The sequence below is a fragment of the Oreochromis niloticus genome, linkage group LG13, assembly GCF_001858045.2.
Source record: "Oreochromis niloticus isolate F11D_XX linkage group LG13, O_niloticus_UMD_NMBU, whole genome shotgun sequence".
In the NCBI taxonomy this organism is placed as follows: domain Eukaryota; kingdom Metazoa; phylum Chordata; class Actinopteri; order Cichliformes; family Cichlidae; genus Oreochromis; species Oreochromis niloticus.
In genome coordinates this window covers 7,461,542-7,482,848 of record NC_031978.2, presented here as the reverse complement: position 1 = coordinate 7,482,848, position 21,307 = coordinate 7,461,542, and the positions used below count along the sequence as shown (strand labels likewise).

At 38.3% G+C, this 21,307-nt stretch overlaps 1 protein-coding gene across 5 annotated transcripts in view; it reads right to left on the bottom strand.

The window, feature by feature from the left end:
* The window catches only part of ehbp1 (EH domain binding protein 1), a 159,240-nt gene that overhangs the window by 121,006 nt on the left and 16,927 nt on the right, over positions 1 to 21,307 (bottom strand). For all 5 annotated transcript variants that reach the window (XM_019366884.2, XM_025897774.1, XM_003438236.5 and 2 more), the window contains 3 exons: positions 17,668 to 17,725; positions 17,469 to 17,564; positions 12,925 to 12,978 (listed from right to left, as the gene is read on the bottom strand). In XM_019366884.2, coding sequence (XP_019222429.1) covers positions 12,925 to 12,978; positions 17,469 to 17,564; positions 17,668 to 17,725 — 208 coding nt within the window. The remainder of the gene's footprint in view (positions 1 to 12,924; positions 12,979 to 17,468; positions 17,565 to 17,667; positions 17,726 to 21,307) is intronic.

Sequence of the window (21,307 nt, the reverse complement as noted above, 5' to 3'; positions counted from 1 at the left end):
AGAATAAGCCAAGCAAGGATTTAAAAAAAAAAAAAGAAAAAAAAATCAAAGCAGACAAAAGAAAACGGGACTAAAAGCAAAACTACACCCACACAGACAGGAAACTGAAAAAGATGATGCAAGGACAGAAGCAAAGCCCCACATTGTCAGGGGCAACAGTTTAATCAGTTTAATTAACAAACATGTGCATGTATGCATGTAAGCAAAAACAGATGCGTGCACACACACACACACACACACACACACACACACACACACACACACACACACACGGTGTGTGCCAAGCAGCTGTGTGCCAAAAGCTGTGCAAATCAGAAGGTGCCTCTGTGTGTCTGAGTATATGTGAGAGCTGCAATCTCAATAGAAGTGTTACAGACACATACAAAAAAGATGCATTTCAGTATTGCTTCTAGTTCTGAATTTGTTGAGTCCTTTCTGAATTAAGTCAGCTACCATTATGGTAAATTAACTTGTAATAAAGCTTCTTTTGACTGACACAAAAACATGAAAAACAATCAAGACCTTCTTATACAGACATTAATTAAATTACTGCAAAGTAAAATAAAATATGATAATAATCAAAGTTTGTATTAGGCACGTTTCAAATCAGTATCTTTATACTTCTGCTTCATTGAAAACCTTGTAGATTTTGAAAATACTGTTTTGAAGTGTCAAATTTAGGCCAGATTTCCAAGGTTTTTAAAACTTTCCACTCTAGTGTGCAACAGGAAGCAATATATTGTATTTCATTCAACTGAATCACGTCATGAGAGTGGATATCTGATTGTTAAATCGAGCCAGATAGCTGAGTCACAGTTTCACAGGTATCTAGTAGACAAAAGCCCCGCCTCTTACCTGTCATACCACATTTAAGTAAGACAGGAGGGCACAGCAGCAATGCTGATATGTTTCTTTGATTTAAATAGTAGCGTTTCATTGTAATGATGTCATTTCTTGGTTACTTAAATAATCCTGAACTGAAATCTAATGGAGCAAAGGTGGTGGAAAAACATGTCTTTGTTACAAGTGTTATAGTTAGAAGTGACACAAGTATAGGGAGATTTAAATTAGCTTAAATCTTGCCAGGTGTCCAACATGCAACAGTACCTCGACACTGATGCTGCTTGTGAATCTCGGGGTTATTTTATTTTCGACACCCAGAGGACTAGACTGAAATGTGTCAGGTGACAGTTACAGGCCTCTGTATTTTTTCTGAAGTGCAGTCGAAGTCAAACTTTCTTTTCCTTGTAAGAAACAACTTTCTGGACAAAATCAACAGTTTCAAGATACGGCCCACTTGAAATTAAATTAGGTAGTATGTGACATGAACTAAAATAATTTAGCATTTCTCCTTAACGTTTTTCCAAACAAAAATCCAGTTTGTAAACTTACACGAATGTAAATTAGAAAATGTGGCTTATAGACACATGATTGTGTTCTGTTTGTCCAACACGCAAACATGCAATAAATACAAAAAAAATAAAAAAATAAAAAAAATACATATTCAGTGTCTCAATTGGACACCAGCTACCACATGCTGAGTTACAGACAAGCATGACAACAGCACAGAGATGTAGTTCGGGAGACACGCACACAAACCTCTATGGCAGTGGTCGCAGTTAGTCAGCAGACTGGCCATGTGACAGGGTGGCGTGGTGTGGATTAGGGGCCAGTAAGCCTATTAGGGCGACAGGAGGGACCACCCGGCCTCCACAGCCACACACAGCACCCTAACACATAACTGGCTGGAAACACAGCCAAATACAGAGTTCCCCAGACACAGGTGCAGTTACACAAAGACAAAAATATACCCACATTGGCACAAAAGGAGAAACAGACACTCTCCTTATAAATGTTTTATTTTTTTTCACTTTAAGCTGAATTGTGGGGTAATTTCCTCCATAATGTGACTGCATTGTTTCCTTATTTAGCCAACAAATTGCTGATGTGCTTTCAGAGCATTAAAATAATATTTTTAGCTGCACAGTGGCAGAAAATGGCAGCGTTTAGGGTGGTAACAGTTGTGTGTCTGTGTGTGTGTGTGAGTGCGCCCAGGGAGGGGTCTGGAAGTGGGGGGTAATCACAAGCATCTGTCCTCTCTCCACACGGCAATTAATTAGATTAAATTAATTTGGAAAGCATGTGTGAATGTGTGATCCCATACTAGGAACCTCCCGCCTTCTTACAATCTCACACACACAAACGCACAGGAAATTATTTACATGCCTCAGTCTTTGAACTATAAAGCATATATTATTTAAAATTAGCATTGCATTCACATACAAACAACCCAAGCGAATGCACACGCTCTTCTTTCTGACACAATAAATTAGGCCTTTTGAGTTCTCCAAACTATTTAAGAAATGGGAAATGAGCAAAGGTGAAAACTTTGGAGACACACGCGTGCACACAAGCGCAAATTAATCCCAATTTGTCGGCCGCGGCACGGGAGAAACTTTTGGGATTTCATACTTCATACCAGCTTTTGTCACCTTTGCATGAATAGCTGAGGGCTGAAATAATTGTGTTTTTCTTCCCCGAGGCCCAGTCAGCGCTCACAAGCCACTGGCCTACGTAATGTGTTCCAGACAGAGACAGGGGAGGGGGGAGAGCAGTATACACACCATGGCTACGTGTACAATACAGACAGGGGGTGTGTGTGTGTGTGTGTGTGTGTGTGTGTGTGTGTGTGTGTGTGTGTGTGTGTGTGTGTGTGTGTGTGTAAAGGTGATGGAGGTACATTTGTGTGTGTATGTCATGTTTTTTGGGTTTGTTTTTTTTTTCCAAACTGTGTGTGTCAGTATGTGACTGTGTTACTGTGTGAGTGGGCATATGTGGCGTGGAAAGGCCCTTAATGGAGTTGGATGTGGTCCACAATAGCCAGGACTTCACCTTAGAGAAAAAAAACAGAATGAAGGGGACAAAAAGAGATGGAAAAGGGAGAAGGACGCAACAAGAATGTGATCAAAAGAGACGTGAAACGTGATCGTAAACCTTTGGTGAAAATTCCATCATTTACACAGCATACAAATCAAATGGACTCAATGCATTTAAGCATTTTTGTTTATTTTATTCCATGTGCAATTGTCCATCTAAACTTAAATTAATGTAAAAACACTACATCAGAAGTATTTCATACCACAGTTTGATTCATGTCTGCGTTCATACCTCAGTTTTTGAGGTTAGCGTTTCAGCTCTTGTCTCGGTTTTTTGGGCCACAGTTTCAGCTATTGCCTCAGATTTTGGTCTACCAATTTCGCGTCACGACTCGCTTTCTGGGCTAAAATTTTAGCTTTAGGACCCATTTAACATCATGCTTTTTGTACTATGATTTCCATTTCTGTTTCAGATTGCAGCTTGTTGTGGTTTTTGGGCTACGTTCAAATCTCAATTTTTTAGCTACGGTGTTTCATGCCTCCGTTTTTGGGTCAGAATCATATCTCGGTTTCTGGGACATATTTTCAGCGTATTTCAATATTTGGCCAGATTCACATCACAGCTTTTAGCCTACAGTTTCAGCTCCTGTCTTGTTTTTGGGCCAAGTTCAGGTGTCAACTTCTGGGCTACAGTTTCGATTTGTGCCTCAGTTTTAGGATAAGGATCATGTGTCGGTCTTTGGGCTGTGGTTTAGGTTCGTGCCTTAGTTTTCCTTCAGAAAGGATACATCATAATAATATTTAAAAAATAAATTAATACATTCAAAAAAAAAAGATTTTTAACATTGGCCTAATCACTTGATTGAGATTGTATTAATGAACTAAAAATAAACTCCATTACTGCGATGCATTACCAGTTCCTTTGCCACAATATAACAATATTTAAAAATGCAGCTTTCATCAGACCACTATACTTTTACCAGTCAATAACAGCTCCACAGAGGCATCACATGGATATGGGTTAATGAAACTAGATGAAACTCACAGGTTTTGGTCTCAGTTAGGGATATGCAATTAAGCAAAATTTGAATTTCCATGCAATTATGAACTCTATTAATTTTAATGCAGGATAACAAAACAACATTATATTGATTAAGTTTTTTTTGGCATAGTGTATTTTATCTGGTCTTTCCTTTACCGAGATCTAATTTAGCCTTTCCTTAAAACTCCAAATTCAGCTCAGGCCAAGATAAGAGGAGGAGAGACTTTGATTAAGAAGAGCAGTAAAACCAACTCAGCTGTTTGGAAACACTTTGGTTTTAAACAGTCAGATGAAAACAACAATAGAATCCTGTTTTTTTTAACAACTGCATCGTGTTTTAAAAGTCAGTTTGTCGCATTAAATAGTCATGATCACAAAACAGCATAAGATATCAATATACTGTGGTTAGACTTAGAAACCATAGCCTTGGTTTGAAAATTGTTACACACTTTTAAATTAGATATTTTTCCTTTTCTATAACAGAGACATAATCAGTCTTACTGTCACATTTTAAAGATTTTACCTATTTTTAAAAAGGAGGTTAGGAAAAAGCTGTCAGTACATAAAGTGTCAATTTCAAATTCGATATTTAAAATGTGTGTATGTGCAGCAGACAGGCTGTCAAAAGGCGTGAGTGCCGATTTGGAAGCGCCTTCCTGCCTGGGTGACATTGATGTAATGTGAGTGAAAAAGGTGAAGTATGAGTTGGAGGGAGGAAAGATGGGCCTCTGAGTGTGTATCACTGTATATTCAATGTATTCAGACATGATAGCTTCTCACATGAAATGCAATGGTGTGTGTGTGTGTGTGTGTGTGCGCATGTTATTTAAATCCCTCCACAAAGCTTTGAAGATGAGGGAAGTTGGTCTCCCATCTCCAGCTTTGGCTGATATGCAAACGCAGAGAGAATACACACAGACATACATACACATATTAACCCCACTACCACCACCACCACCACCACCACCACAGAAACACACAGACACACACACACAAAAGAGCCTGTCAGCACAATGCCTTCAAATATAGCCGTCCAATCTTTTGACTCTCAATTTGCCCACCTTTTTGATAATACGCGCCTGTTTGAAAAAGGGTGAAAGGCAAGGGTAGCATGCAATTTAGAGATACTACTGTGTAGCCATTTTCAGCCTTCCGCCTCTTTCCCTCTCTCTCCTTCTCCATCGCTTTCTCCTCTTTGCTCTCCCTCTCTCTCCATCTTTTGATTATGCGATTCGCCTTGGCAGACGAACAAATAGAGGAGAGAAAAAGGTAGTGTTTGACACTGCCATTTTCAATGACAAAATACAATCTAGCCAGGGCCAGTAATTCGACGGGGAGGGATTAGCCTAGCGCGAGGTTGGGCCCCCAGATTAAGACGAAGCCCGAGCGCGGGGATCTTGAATTTCATCATCTTCGGCGCTCGGGCACAATGCAGTATTCTTCCCCCTTTTCTCCTCTGCCGTCTGATGAGGGGTCAGGAGAACTCACCTCTCCTCTTCTTCTGTTCCTCCTCCTCTTCGGAGCAGCACTCACTACTGCATTCATTCATGTGTCCTTTACTTTACATTAGCTCAGATACCTGAAGGAAGGGTGTGTGTGTGTGTGTGTGTGTGTGTGTGTGTGTGTGTGTGTGTGTGTGTGTGTGTGTGTGTGTGTGTGTGTTCTTTACAGTCATGCACACGCAGGCAAAGTCAGAATCAAAATAACCTAAAATGTAATACGGATAATGTTGGATAAGGTTATACTTTTCATCACACATGCTTTGAAACAAACACACAGAAACATGAAGGCTGCACAGAAATCTAAAGACAAACATACACGCAGGTGACAAAAACGGTTTTTCCAGCCAATTTAATCATGAATGCCAGAAAAGGAGTTTGCTCATCTTAGGCTGGACTGCCCTCTTGTGGTTTTACTAGTGAGAATGTTCAAATTAAAATAAACACTGAACCTAGTTTAGCAATCATTGCCTTTGCTTGCACATATAGACACAATAATTACGTGATATCTCTTTTAATCACTGACTAATATTGGCAGCAACAGTGAGAATATTCACCGTTTTTAAAAGGAGCAATGGGTGCAAATCAGTAGCACTGCTGTACATCAATGAATGCACATAAAGATCTCAACAGAACTGAGATACATTGGTTTGTAATAATTTAAAGCCTATATGAAATTGAAAATAGGATAAAGTTGACATTTTAAATGTTTAATCTGACAATGTACTATACATTTTATTTCCATATTTATTTAAATGAGTCAAAGACTTTAGGATGTGGCAACAAAAGACTACCAAGGCTGGAATGGTTAAAACATTTTTTTAAAAGTAACCATCCTAACAACTAATGAGTTTATTTAGTTATATAATTGGGTTTATAAAGAGCTTGTCAGACAAGTTCAGTCTTTTTGAAGTTAAGAAATAGTGACGGCTTCACTACTCTGTGATAGACCGGATAAGAAAATAGTTCAAGAATTTAAGAATAAAGTTTCTTAACTTTTAAGTGCAAAGAATTCTGGAATTTTATCATTTATGCCATATGTTATTATTAAAAAGCTTCAGAAAGTCCTTGAACCTAGGTGAGAAATTTACATTCACATATAGTAATGAATCAAAAACAGGCCTCATTCTGTAATGAAGTCACTGCATTGGGTCAGGAACTCTTCAGAAAACCATGCAAAAGAGAGGGAAAAAAAAAGAACAACAACAACCACCCAATACTTTAAACACATGTAGGAATGCCCTTCTCTGGGCCCGAGCTCACTATAGAAGGTCTGTCTGACCTTTCCACCCGTTTTAGGAAATCATAGATCCAAAAAACTAATTTCAGCTTCTCCATCCTCATAGATGCTCAGAGTTTTTCTAAATCACTTCTAAGTGACTTGTTGGAAGGATTTTTTTTAGGCTTTATAGTTAGGAGAAACACGGCCTCGGGATACCTCCACATGTGTGTGAAGGTGTAAGGTTGCCTTCTCCCTCCTCTCCCTCCATTCCTGCTGTCAGTAGACTTTGTCAGGCTTTGATCTTTCTATCATTAGTCAGGTATGCAGAGACACAGGCAAACCACCAACTTGTCTTTTTCTCTCCCTTTCTTGCTTTTTCTTTTCTTGTGCTCTCCCACGCTCTAGCTAGAGAAAACCGGCTGACCTGCTTGTCTTCTCTACTCTCTGTCAAAGATAGAAAGGTAGAGCAGCGTCTGCCGTCATTTCTTTGAGCTTGATGAGTACAGAAAGTGACAGTTTCTGTGCTCTCTGCCAGCTCTATTTTTCCACATTCTTTAAAAACAGGGTGGAAGAGTCTCTGTGTCCATCCCTGTTGGTCACTAACAGTGCATGTCTCCCTAAAGTCACGCATTGGAATATTTGGAAGTTGGTTTATGAGAGTACTTCTTAAAGATGTGTTTACTCGTGTCATGAAGTCTCACAGTTGTTTTTTTACAACAGAGAAAATTGGTACAGTTAAAAGATTTGTTACTTCAAACAGCTATCCCTTTAACATAACAGCACACAAAATAAATCTGCTAATTAAAAAATTAAAAACAAACAAACAAACAAACAAACAGTCCATTAAAAAAAAACAACAACTAACTTTTGAATTGTTTTACTACAATATACTTAAAATTTTCTGCAAGTAGAAATGCAGGCTGACCATTTGTTAGGAGAGGGGGGGGGGGGGAAGAGGCTTGCATAAGAGAGGAAATACCCATCTCTCTTGATATTCCAAGCTGAAATTCTTGGAAACAGAAATATTTGAATACTTTCACAGCTCCTGATTAAATATGTTACAGTATCTTTGTCCTTTAACTAAAGGACCAGAATATGTACCTGTGACCATACAGAAGTACTTGAGTAAAACCAATCTTGCATAATTGTGTTCACACTAACTGTTCAATGAAAAATCTAAAAAGACTTCAGTTTGGTACCTTTCTCACATCTAAAGTCAATATGTGAGAGGTTTAAGTGATAAACTGATATATTCTGCAAAGACTAGGGATCTTTTAGGGTCACTGGTTGCATGACTACAACTGGATTCCTTTTTATATCATTTCCTATCATGCTTTGTGTGGAAATTTACAAGGAGAAAAACTTGCTGAACAGTGGAGCAGAAACAGTGGGGGCTTTTGGCTACAGCTGCTCTTTGTGTGTGCAATGATTTGTTCTGTGAAAACAGAAAAAAGCAGAAAAGAGCAGACGATGGACACAAGCGAATGAAGAAAGAGCACCTAGTGATTGTTGACATTGCTCACATGATTGAATGTCAGGATTTGCATAAAACCTGCTTGGTTTACTGGGAAAAAAATACAAATAAATAAGTAGTACAGGTATACACAACTCCAGGCAAGGTTCTCTTTATCATTTGGATAACCAGAGGCATATTCTTGAAATTTCACTTCTTGTTTTAATAACTGCATATCTCAGAGTTTAAATGTATATTTAAACATCTTTACATAGAAAGGGGAGTTTCCCTGGTCCAGCACACAAATCAAAGTGGGTTGTATGTTGGACAATTGGACGAATGTTGAACTTTTCACCGGTCGTTTTTACAAGACCGATTTATTTACCTATTTATTTATTTGCCCATGAGTAAGTTTGCTAATAATGTTGGTTGAAGCTAAGAGAAGCATTCGACAGGAAAAAAAAATAAAAAAATTTTTTAAAAAGGGCTGTTTTAACGTCACCCTCTTCCAGCTGTGAGCAAATGCACCCTCCTCAGAGTGTGCGCCCAAATGTAGCAGCGATTCATTTACTCAAACTCATAACAGAAAGAAAGAAAGGCAGTAGCCTATGTTAAAACAAACAAAAACATTTCATTTAAATTAAAAAAAAAAAGAAAAAAAAAAGCAATGCTGGGGAGGGAAACAAAGAGAAACTGGCTTCTTTTTTCCACTATAACTGTGTTTACAGGCCGTTCCACTGTTTATCAGTCTCACTGTGCACTGTGTCCACCAGGGGCTGTCCTTTTCATATTTAACCATTTTAGTGAAAGCACTCAGGATATGCTGCTGGTGAAAAGCTTTTCCAGAGCTTGCTGATGGAGCTGAAGAAGCTGGTGATAGCCTGGCATACTCAGTGGGATGGTGGACACGTATTTGCTCATGCAAGTTAGTTGCGTGAGTCCTTTGCTGGCACTATACGTCTGGACAGGCGGCACATCCCTTGGCTTACATCCTCAGGTTTACCTCTTTCATCCAGTTTAAAGCCAAAGAAATCCCCCATTGGCGACTTTGTATTTTCTTTTGGCAAATAGTTCCTTCATGTTTGGACTTATTCTGTGTCCTAAAAGCGCAAATCAGTCTGTGCATGTATACATTGCTCCGCCCATCAAAAAGTCACCTCCACGAATATATCGCCTATCGCCATTTATTGAACTGATGAATGTCGGTTGGAAAAATGTTTACATATTCCCCAACCGTACTGTATGTGGCCCATAATGTGAAATGAATTTGACATCCCTGTTTTAAAGTGATTTTTTTCATGAGATTCCTGGTTGATTTTGGAGGTGTGCAGGTTTTTTATCTTCTAGTTTTTAATCCTAGATTAAAAAAAAAAAAAAAAAATCAGTGAAATTTTTTTTCCCCACAGTCCCAGTGATTTTCCTTTGGTGGAGCGATACCTTATGAGGACAAAGATGATGAATTCTGCTTTGTTTTTCTATATTGAGTGGAAGGATTTAGTGCCTATGAGTAAAAAAGGCAACAGTCCAATAGAGGACCTAATTTTTATGCATGTCCACATTTTAAAACTACTTTACGGTCTACACACTGAGGTGAAATGGTGCTTACTACCATGTTCTGGGGTTTCATTTAATTATGAGAAAAGCAACAGTTCATTAACTAACCACAGGGTGGCGCCTGCCCTGAAAGTTTCCCCTTATGTGTACTTTGAACAGGAATTAGTGCTGAGCTTTAGCCATAACCTGGGACAACAGTTCCAGTAGCAGAGAAGGCCCATTTCAGTGAAACAATCTTTTTATTGTCACATTTACATTAGCTTGCACTACTAATAAAGTTTGTGAATGAAAATGCTACTTGGCATGACTCTACAATAAGATGGTAAGAAAACAAAGACAATACTTTCTATTTTTTAGTTTGATGCATTTATTACTTTTAGGCTGAACGTCTGTCATTTGTTTTAAATCAGGATGTCCTAAAACTGCCTGAAAAGCTGTCAGTTTTAACTAAAAATGCTAGAAAGAGGGAGCTTATTCTCCACCTGATCCCAGGGCTGGATCAGGTGACCCTGAATCCTCCCTTAGTTATGACACAATAGGTCTAGGCTGCTGGGCGCTTCCCATGATGCACTGAGTGCTCTCCTCTGTGTTTATACACCACTCTACATTTAATCATTAGTTATTATTAATCTCTGGCTGCCCCTCCCTGATCCTGGTTCTGCTGGAGGTTTTTCCTGTTAAAAGGAAGGTTTTCCTGGAGGAACACCTGGAGGTTTTCCTTCCCACTGTTGCCAATGCGCTTGCTCATAACGGGTCATATGATTGTAGGGGTTTTCTTTCTGTATCATTTACCTTACAATAGAGCTGGGCGATATGACCCAAAATTCATATCTCGATATTTTTTAGCTGGATGGCGATATAAGATATATATCTCGATATTTTTTTAAAGCCATAAAGTAAGAACAAAAAGAGAGTTCTTAGTCAAAGCTGTGTCCCAGATGTCACACAGGCACTTTTATTAACATACAGCATGAAAAAAAACTACTCAAAAATAAATTATGAGCATTTATTAAATAATGATGCTCTATAAATAAAAGAAAACAATGTTGTTTTGTGCATAACAAAGAGCTCACAATTGTGCAGTCAAAATGTAAACTAAAAAACGCTGAGCATAATAACATAGACAGATTTCACAGCTGCTCTGTTCCCAACTTCTACTGCGTGACTGACAGCCTGGAGTTTGAAATCCGCTTCGTAACCATGTCTCTGAACAGGAGCCATTTATGGTCCTTATACACACACAGTACGGTAATATTACGTTGAAGCACAGTACGTATTACTCCGCGAGGCTCCTCGGTAGCCGTAATGCTCCAACAATCCATCAAGCGGTGCAGCTCCGTAGCTTACCAAAGTCGGACTAAAACATTTTTGACAGATTGCTGAGCGCTGTGTATCACATAAAATCGGTTCGCGGTCATCAAGCACAACCAGAATTCATACAAAAGGCTTTTGAGAGAATGAAAGGATTTCAGGCCGTGCATAGCGTTAGCGTGGCTAGCTCGTTAGCGTGGCTAGCTCGTTAGCACGTTGACGCCGTCCAGCCCCACGCATGGGGCGATGCGCAGTAACTCATTAACGGAGATTTGCCGTGTCCATCTTGTCGCTGCCTGCAGGTGAAGCGATGGGGGAGGACGGGGAGTTGTGTTCAGTGAAGGAGAGGCGAGGCCGAGTAACGTTGCGGAAAGACAAAAGTGGACGAAAGAGAGGCAAACTTGCGGCTCCGCAACTATAATTATAACGTAACATAGACTATATCGATATAAAGGATATTGTCACATCTTATATCTCGTATAAAAATATATCGATATTTTTTTAAAAATCGATATATCGCCCAGCTCTACCTTACAATATAAAGTTCCCTGAGACAACTCCTGTTGTAATTTGGCACTATATAAATAAGACTGAACTGAATTGAAAAATGCAGACTCAGTTAGTTCAACATGTGTGCAAGATTGAGGCACACCATGTCACATACCCGCAACAAGTTACCATGAAAAACAGCAAAAGAAAGTTTCCAGTTTTTCCTGGCCATCTCCACTTCTCTTCACCAGTTTGCTTCAATTCTCTACTTTGCTGTCTCAGTTTCTTCCTGCTCTCACAAACCTCTACAATACAAGAAATTCTCTCCATCTATGTTATTTTTTTATGTTTTGGTTCTTCTTGACAATTTTTGTTTTAGTTTTTTAACTGAAACTTTTTTCAAAAATTGTGTCTGCCAAACACTCAGCAGTTTACAGTTTCTTTCTTTTTTTTGGCCATATGAATTAGTTGGTGCAACAATCTAGGCAGAGCAAAACCATATCACTTAAAGTGTAAATGCATATCCTTAAATAAAAGTATGTAATGAAAATGGTAGGTCTTACAGAGCTTAAATTTAACATTTTAAAAGGTTACAGGTTAACAATGATGCTGTCTTTGACTCATTGGCTGGTTAAATTTTAATGTTTGAAACAACTCAGTTGTGACTGTGGAAATGGAAAGAGGCTGAATAAAGTATCGTTCCATGAAGAGGGCTTTTATTTTTCCACTGTCATGGGACAGTGAATATGGTGCACAATATCTGAAGCTGTGTCACAAAGAAAAAGGCTTCCCCACTATCACTTTCTCGCTTCCGTCAATTTTCCATGACAGCCCAAGCATGACTACTAGAGAGCAAGCAACTGTCCTTCCTTGGATAAAGTTTTAGTTTTCACTTGTTTCTGCTGACTTATACAGCAGTCTGACTGACATGGCATGAGCACATTATGGAAAAGCAGTTGCTGTAATATAAATTGATGGGAACTCCTAAAAACATTTGCGTTAATAAAATAACAATTGAATTTTACAAGCACATATATTTTACATGCACATGGTTTGTGGCCTCAAAAAGACAAGTGTAAAAAGTACTCTACTATAGCAGTCTGTTACTACAATAAAAACAAATATATCCATGTAAAACATGTACTTGAATATTACTCAAGCCATTTAATCCAATGTACTCAGAGTATGTAATGACATAAACTGACCACATGGTGGCACAATCTGCACATGAAATGCAAAGACCGTGTCCCTAGAAGACTCCTGAGAATACTGAGAGCTGGTAAATCATCCCTGTCTTGTTTAACATGTAATCCCCAAGTTACTCTATATGACATTTCAGATGAGTTTGAGCACTTCACACAATTATAGGCTGCGCTCCTTTCCAACCATCAGGTTAGACAGAAAATATGGATATGTAACAACAATAAAAGCATCATTAACCATGTTAATGAAGAAGCATGTGTACATTTAGTACTCACATTTTCTATGACAAACGTCCATTCTTTGTCCTCAAACTCCTCTGCGTGGGGGTCCTACAAACAAGACAACAGTTATTTAATTAAATTCTCATTTTGGCTGTGTGCCAACAGACTTACACCACAGAAAACTGTTAATGAGTGAGCTCATCAGCTTCCAACCCACTATCATTTCTATTCACCCCATGACCCAGTTTTTATGTTCCATTTCCCCTTATAAATTGTTTGCATTACTGAGGTGAATTTCAATTACACGAGGATGAGCTAATGAATCCACAGATAGAAACATTAAAAATGCAGAAAATTTCTGTGTACTTTAAGCATCTTCGTGTTTCCTCTCTCCCCATCTTCCTGCCTGTTTAAAATCGACGTAATGAAAGAAGACAGCAACGGAGGCAGGAAGCAGCCCGGCCTTACTGTGCTGCGGTGGGTGACATTCACTGCCCTCCAGTACGCTCTTAAGCACATGCACAGTACACACAAACACAAGACAGAGCTGGACACACTACAAAGAGAGAAAGCACAGCTGCATGTCAAGTGGCAAACACTAAAAACTGGGCCCACTGAAACCAGATGGTTGGATGCAGGTTAAACCAGTACAATCACTTCAGGTGCTAAAGCATCTGCACATATATTATGCCAGTATTTGGACTGTGAGAGTCAAATTGCAGAACAGGTGATTTGATAGGTCGGATTTCAGAGATGCATTAAACCCTGGTTGCAATGGCCGTTTTAATGATGGTCAGCTGACATACCTCGACACCAAGGGGCAACCCCTAGACTAAAAAAACAACCTATGATTTATGGGGCACAACTCAGGTTTAGTCTCTACACCTTTAATAAAGTATTAATGCAAACAATGGCCGGATTTAAATAATAATAGTGATATAAAAGCTTTAAAGATGACCCATCCAACAAACATAGGAGGCCAGATTTTAAACCAGACTTCATTTAAAAGGTAGAGGAGTTTCTCTAGTGAGGACAAACACAAACGTACAGTCTGCTGTTTGTTGCAGCCTCAGCGTGTCATACACGTGCTCCGATTGCCTTTTTGTCTGGCTGACCTCAGGACACACTCCCAGAAATCAATATTCCTGCAGTCTAGTGTAACAATCAGACACAACGCCCACATGGGCACAAACACAGAAAGTAACACAGCTTGCTCACATACCACCCCCTAACTGTAAACTTGCTATTATTTCACATCCCACATAAACTGCTTTTAAGCACCAGCAGAGTGAGGCGTTATCAGCTGTTTTAGTGCTGCTGGTAAACAGAAGCTGCAGATCTCACACAGCATGCACATTCTTCTGTGACATATCGTTTTCATTAACAAGTTCCAACATTAGCGACAAATATATTTTAAAATATGAACAGAAAAATGCTTGTCCTTTCCAATAATTCATAACTGAACAACTCTTGTGGTACTCTCAGTGAGATTTCTTTTCAGATACTTTGAAATAAAATTAAAAAAATAAAATGTCACAAGTCAAATCCAGCTAATTTAAAACTCAGTAGGGTAAAAACAACAACTGCCCACTTTTATTATGCACATTATCTCTGCTAGGATTGATCTGTCTGCATAATGAGCAGCCAGAGCACTGCCTACTTCAGTTAATATTTAATCTCATGATTTTTTTTTTTTTTTTTACTATATACAAAGTTCAGCTAAGGCTGCCTGGTAGTGTACATCCCCCTGAGGCTACAATAATGCAGGGCTCAGCTAGTTCAACTGCAGAGCTTGAGGCCAGAAAACACTTTGACAAGATCTTCAAATCATGGTTAAGTTTCCTCTCACTTTCAGTTACCACAAGTCAGAAAAAAATCTGAAGTGTAAGTTATTAGACACTTGATTTGCCAAGTGTTACACTTGGGCAATTCAAGAGACAGGATTAAAAAAAAGTACTGTAAAATTCGGGGCACAAACCCCGTCTCATTTAAAAAACATTTCATGTGTAAAAACTGGTGCAGTCTCCTACAACACAGGTAAAATGACCCAGGTAACGTTAAAAAACCCTTTATAACGTTTAGTCGTTATAGGACCAGAGATGTCTTACACCTGAACAGGTCTTAAAACTCTAAAATCTACAGAACTGTAGGCTAGGGATGTGCACGACTATCCAAGCAGAGGAGTGAATGTCCCTGCTGACAGGTACCACCAGAAACATAATAATTGAAACTGAGCTCATATTTTATTGTTATACAACATCAATTAATTATTTCTGTAACCAAGCAAGGTTACCAGAGCAACTCTGCATGCAGCTTTTGACCTGCAATTGACCAGGAAATTGTTTGCCAGTAATACAACTACTGCAGATTAGCGTGTTAATGCATTTTCAAAGGGTCTGATTCTGTCTGGGGTTTTACTATAGACAGTATTTCCAGCATGAGCTGTATGCTACAAAAACTGAAAAGCTATGAAAAATAATAATGTCAAGAATCTAAAGAGAATGAGGCCCTGCATCTTTTTTTTCCCCTAAAGACTCTGTGAGATCTTTAATACAACTATAAATATTTACATCGTTTCCCTTTCACTCAGTGTAAAACAGTTCAAATACAGTATAAAAATGTTCCCATTTAATGCACTGTCCATTTATAAAATGGATGACAATCAGCCTGAGCTGTCTTAAGGAAAATGAGCACCATTTCAACTTTAAGTCTCAGTTTTTCCACATTATAAAGAAAGGCTAAATCAAATAAACCTGTCAGCACAGCCACTTTACTTTCCTCTTAAAGAAATAAATCTGTATTGTTAGATAAAACATTACTGGCAGCTCATTACTCTGAGTCTGACCATTTAATTAAAAAACTGAAATTTATTGTTAATCCACTGGAAAATCTTTTTCTTGTCGACAGACAGGAAATTTTGTTTAATTTTTTTATCTATGGGAGATTTATAAGTACTACTTCTTCCCACTAATTTTCAAGCACCTGTTGTACTAGAAGACAATATTTTCCTTCCTCTATATATGCTCCATCTTGTATATATGTACACATATGCTCAAAATAAATGATCAATTAATCAATCTATTTTTTTAAATATTCAAACCTTGTCTGGTGTCTTTTTTAGTGAGAATGGTGTCAAAGTTACAACGATTCAACCTTCTTGAATTAAAATACCAAAATAATAAAGTCAAACATTCTAAAAACAATGATTTACACTGTGACTCCCATCATCGACTCTTGTATTATTAGACACCCTGATCTATGACATGCTCCTGGCTGTGTTCATGTAAACCAGGGTGATGTTTCACAGTTTCTTTATTTTTATTATCCAGAGTGAACAAAAACCTTTCTACCAAGGCAGCAGGCTTACAGACTGCATTCTATTGCCATTTGATTTGGGCGCCATCCAACTGAATGGTTGAATGGTGCCTTCAATGGTTTTGCGTTTTATCTCATTATCAAACCAGCGTTATTATTTCCTCTGGGACAGGAAGTGGAAGTGGGCCTAAAAAAGAGGCACTAATAGTACAGTTACGCTCAACAACCACAGACTTCAAAAAACTGAGCCAGTACACACGAAAGCAGACATAAGGGTTTGTTTTTACAGATGTCTGGAGATGAAGTCTTTACTCTATTTGAGGGTTTCTGTGTCAAGTGCCTTGGGATTGACTAGATTTTCATGTATTTAGTAACCAAATTGTTAAAAGCCACCACCACCGCTTCACAAAGCAAGACAATTATGGTAGGTATTTGTGGTAGGAGTTATGGTAAAGGCAGGTAACAAGACACTGAGCTCTGAGCTGACCTGTCAGCACAAAAGGCCACTATGTTTAGTAAGTCAGACAAGGTGACAGATACCTGTTAAAATGTACAGTAGAAGCAGAATTTTTGGCATAAGCCATTTATAAAAATCATATTACACAAGTGTGATCAAACATTTTATGAAACTAATATTTAATTACCAAATTCAACCAATCATGATGCTTTGACTGAATCCTTCAGCCCCTGTGTCTTTAGCACTTTAGTAGCATGATGACAATTCCATGCTACACACTCTAGATTTATATTAACCAAGGAAGCAAAACTGCCTCAGAGCATCACAGAGTCACCACCATGCTTCACTGTAGATGGCATCATTCTTCCTCCTCCAGACTGCATTCTTTTATAAAAGGTAATGATTTCTTCTCTTAAGCTCTAAGCCTGATGGGTTTATGGCTTTAACAGAAAAACCTGAACTCTGGAAGTTAGAAATTGTTTGTACAAGAATTGATTTGTAAATTTGTGATCTTGTGAAAGATGTCATTAAAGGATTGTAGGCGAAAGTCAGGAAAAGCAGCATTTTATGTTAAATTTAGAAAAATATTAGCTGTGTTGAGCAATTTAAACTGTCCGTGTGTGCTTTTGGTATTGAAATCAACTGGAAAAGTTCACATTTTGCCATTAGGATTAGTTTGATGAGGGGACTAAGTAAATGTGCTTCCAACTAAATGTGTGTATATATATATATGTTTAGCCCAACATTTTCCCAGAAAAGTCTGAAAACTCAGGACTAGAGTTTCCTTAAAGGCCTGTTTTATACAGATAATAGAGCAGCAGGTTACCTTAAAAAGAGTGACCGTGATCTCAATGTTTTCTGGTACAGGCCACACCACGACTCCTCTGTAGGGGTTTTTGATGCCAGGCTGCCAGCTGTGAGACTGCAGGACAGAAGGATGGATGAAGGAAAAAAAATTACATTTGTAAATAAGTGGAAATTGAAACTTTTCTTAAACCAAAAACTGCATCTAATCCAATACCAACCTTGGAGGATTTCCGTCGACTTCTACGCGTCCAAACCACCACCAGTTTGTCTGGTTGCCTGTGAGAAGAGAGAGAAAAGAAAGATTAACGTAAAAAAGGTCAGTCCATCCACCTCTGTGCTACACTTCAACATATAATTACTGTCAGTCTAATCTAGATTGCATTTTATTGCTTCAAGTTTAAAACCCTGATAAGACTTCTGCTCTGCACACACATATACAAACACCTGCATAGTCTCACAGCATGAATAAATCATGATGAGACAACTAAACCCTAGCTTTGTCCCTGCAGACTGCAGCACAAACAACAGGATGCACACTTGCAGAAATACAGAGTATACACATACAAGCACGAGTTTAGTCTAACAGGAAAAAAAACAAAAACGAAAAACAGAAAGAGTCTGACAGTTAGGATAATCTGACCCAGTCCAGGATGGAATCAGCTGTAACGTGTAATAACCACTGACATCAGTGCACGAGCTGTTAGTGGCAGAGCTAACACAGCATGGAGGAAGCAATTTGGAGAGGTTTCACACCTGAGATGCCAGCAGCACATCTTTCAGCCCAAATTCACCAGAAAAACAGTAACGAAAAAGCCTTTTTTGTTGTACATGAACATGATTTTTACATATGTGAACAGACAAAGCAAACATTGTTTATAGAAACATTAAAAAAATAAAAATTTAAATATGTAACATTCATGCCAAGAAACAAAAATCAGTAGATTAGAGATTGTGACTATTTCACAAACTGCCATGCTAAGTTCAGTCACATGACAAGGCAGTGCTGTGGTGGTTAGCACTCTTGCCTCACAGCATGAAGGTTCTGGGTTCAAATTTCTTTTGTGACCTGATGTAATTCCTTATTTAAAAAAATATATTTTCAGTACTGCTGCATAACATTTTTTTTTTTTTTTTTTTTAAACTGACAAATGAGATGACAGGCAGCAGTTGAACGAACAAACCAATACAATTTTTTAAACAGCATCAAGACAATGCAGGGTGTTCATAAGCAGAAGAGGAGTGGCTGTAGTTCAGATTAGGCATCTAAGTGCATTCTAAAATGCAGCTGATGGTGCTGCGGTTCATGTGTTAACTGCTGAGGCATACTTTGGCTTTTAGTCATGCTTAAGTATCTCTTCCCCCCCCCTCTCTCTCTCTCTCTCATGGGCAAGCCTCCACTTCATGCTGTGAACCTCTCCAGCTTCATGGATAACAGTCTGTAGCTAATCCAGACCTCTGGTTATGCACTGTACAGAAGAAAGGGAGCAGACTACTCTAGTGTATTCATCAAAATAACTTTATAAGCTCTGTGAGTGACTAAATAACAAGAAGTTTGGTATATATTAATCAAATAATGAAAAGCTTCCCATAATGTATAATCCACAACAAACATCTTTCTAGTTTCTAACTTGTATGACCTAACATGAGGAGAACTCAACAAATTAAATGAAAATCATAGTATTGAGTTTGTGTCCATTTGTGTGAATCATTGGCTATGCAGACTGATGGATTTTAGGAAACGCAGAGATAGCAGAGTTCACCACGGAGGAGAAGTAGTGCCAAAAAATATCAAGATAAAAAATTGAGCATGTGAAGAACAGACTTTTCCTGTAGTGGACAGTTTGTACTGTTTTAACACTGTTTCACTACAATTAATTGGTCTATTTTATGACTTTGCTCTTCATTGTGACAATAACATTTTAAAGTTAAAATTCAGAATGAAACACTAAGCTTCTTCATGCAGATCGGTATTAAAATCCAGATCTGCATCATGAAGTTCAGTATGTATCTGCAGTATTTCAGTGTAAAGTACTGGGTGTTAAACACTAGATTCATACATGCACCAGCCTTTATGTTTAAGATTTTTAAGAGAACAATAACAAAGGAAAGGAATGACAGACTGTGTTATAGAGAGCAAAAAGACAAGAGAAAAGAGGGAAAGAGAGTGAAAAGAGACAAGAGGAGAGGGGAGAAGAAAAATGACATAACAATTTCAGCCTTGAGGAGAGGCCCCACATAGAGGAGCTATTGTCCAACAACACATGCCATATCAGAGAGAAGGCAGAGACACACAAATATCACCCTCCCTTTGTCTCCTTTGTACAGTATTTGTTGAGCTATGAGAAAAATTTAAGCCATTTGTCTGCAGGCTAAATTATTTCAACGCCCTTTTTTAGTTGTGTTCAGCTACAACTTCAAGGCTTCATTCTGTGTGTAACATTAATCAATGAGCCATCAGAGGGGAATGTCACAACACAAAAACACGAATGAGATGAAGACGGCCACAAAAAGGGCTGAGGAAAAACTATTAAAGTGCGCATTCATCAGCTCTCAATCATACCAAGAGTTCACTAGCAACACAGCTAGATTACAGCCTTATGTTTACCCTAGCTTTGAGGTTTAGTTTAGATGTTTTATAATTTTATAGTATATGTCTAGTTGGTTGGATGCTTTCTCTTCATGTAAGAACAAAATAAGCAGCAGTAGAACAGAAAGTGGTTAAACAGACTAGTGATACCCACATAAATACACACAGCAAAACACAATAAATATGAAACAAATTATTATGAAGTCCAAACCCTAGGAGCATTTTGTCTCATACTTGAGCACGACCACTACCCTTCCGAATGTTAAGACCTTCACACACTGGATGCCTAAAATCCGTGCAAATATTTTTTGCTTTAAAAATATTTTTCAGACTCACCTACTCTTACTGCAGCCGATCACATCAACCGCATAATTTCACTGGATGAATTTACGGTACTTATTTTTTTGAACCAAGTATTTTATAATCCAAATAAACAGACCTGACCAGTTAGCATTTGGCAACAATTGCACTCAAAACTCAAATTGTGTGCCGTTACTTAATACACAATGACATGGAAACAGTAAAATAATACTATTTTACTACACTCACACTGCTAGACGCTGCTCCTGGTAAATGTCTGAAATGATTTTTCTGCCTCCTCAGATATGTTCCCAATTCTGCCAAGAACTCAAACTCCCTCACTGACATCCTGAAATATGTACGAAAGCACCCGTGATACACCTTCAACTCCTGTACCAAACCATGCCTTCTCCTGAGAATTGGATGGACCCAGAATCTCATTTTTTACATTTTTCGTATTTATTCAGGAGAAAAATCCGACCCTGCAATTAATTTGCTCTTTAGGAATCGCAACGCTTTTATTTTAAAATTTCAGTTCATGTTGATCAAGTACCCTCACCCCCTCCAGTCTTGGGTTGGACTCTGTCGTCTCTGAATATCTCGAAAGGCAGATCGTTACTTCAACCAGAAAACCACAAGCAAACTCAATGTGACCATAACATGTAAAAGAGGATGATACATTTATTTGACATAGATTTATTTTACCAACAAAGATTTCCATTTAAAGAAAGATAAAATAAACTAAAGGTCTGGAGCCAGTCAAAGAACTGACACCATAGCAAATGGATTGGTGTTTATATAGTGCCCACTCAAAGCACTCCTACACTACAAGCCCTATTCTATTCTATTCTATTGGCAATTTGGGGTTGAACATCTTGCCCAACACACAGACTAGAGGAGCCAAACCACTCACTTTCCCATTAGCAGATAAGCTGCTCTATCAAATTGAATTCAATTTGTTTAAATAGTAC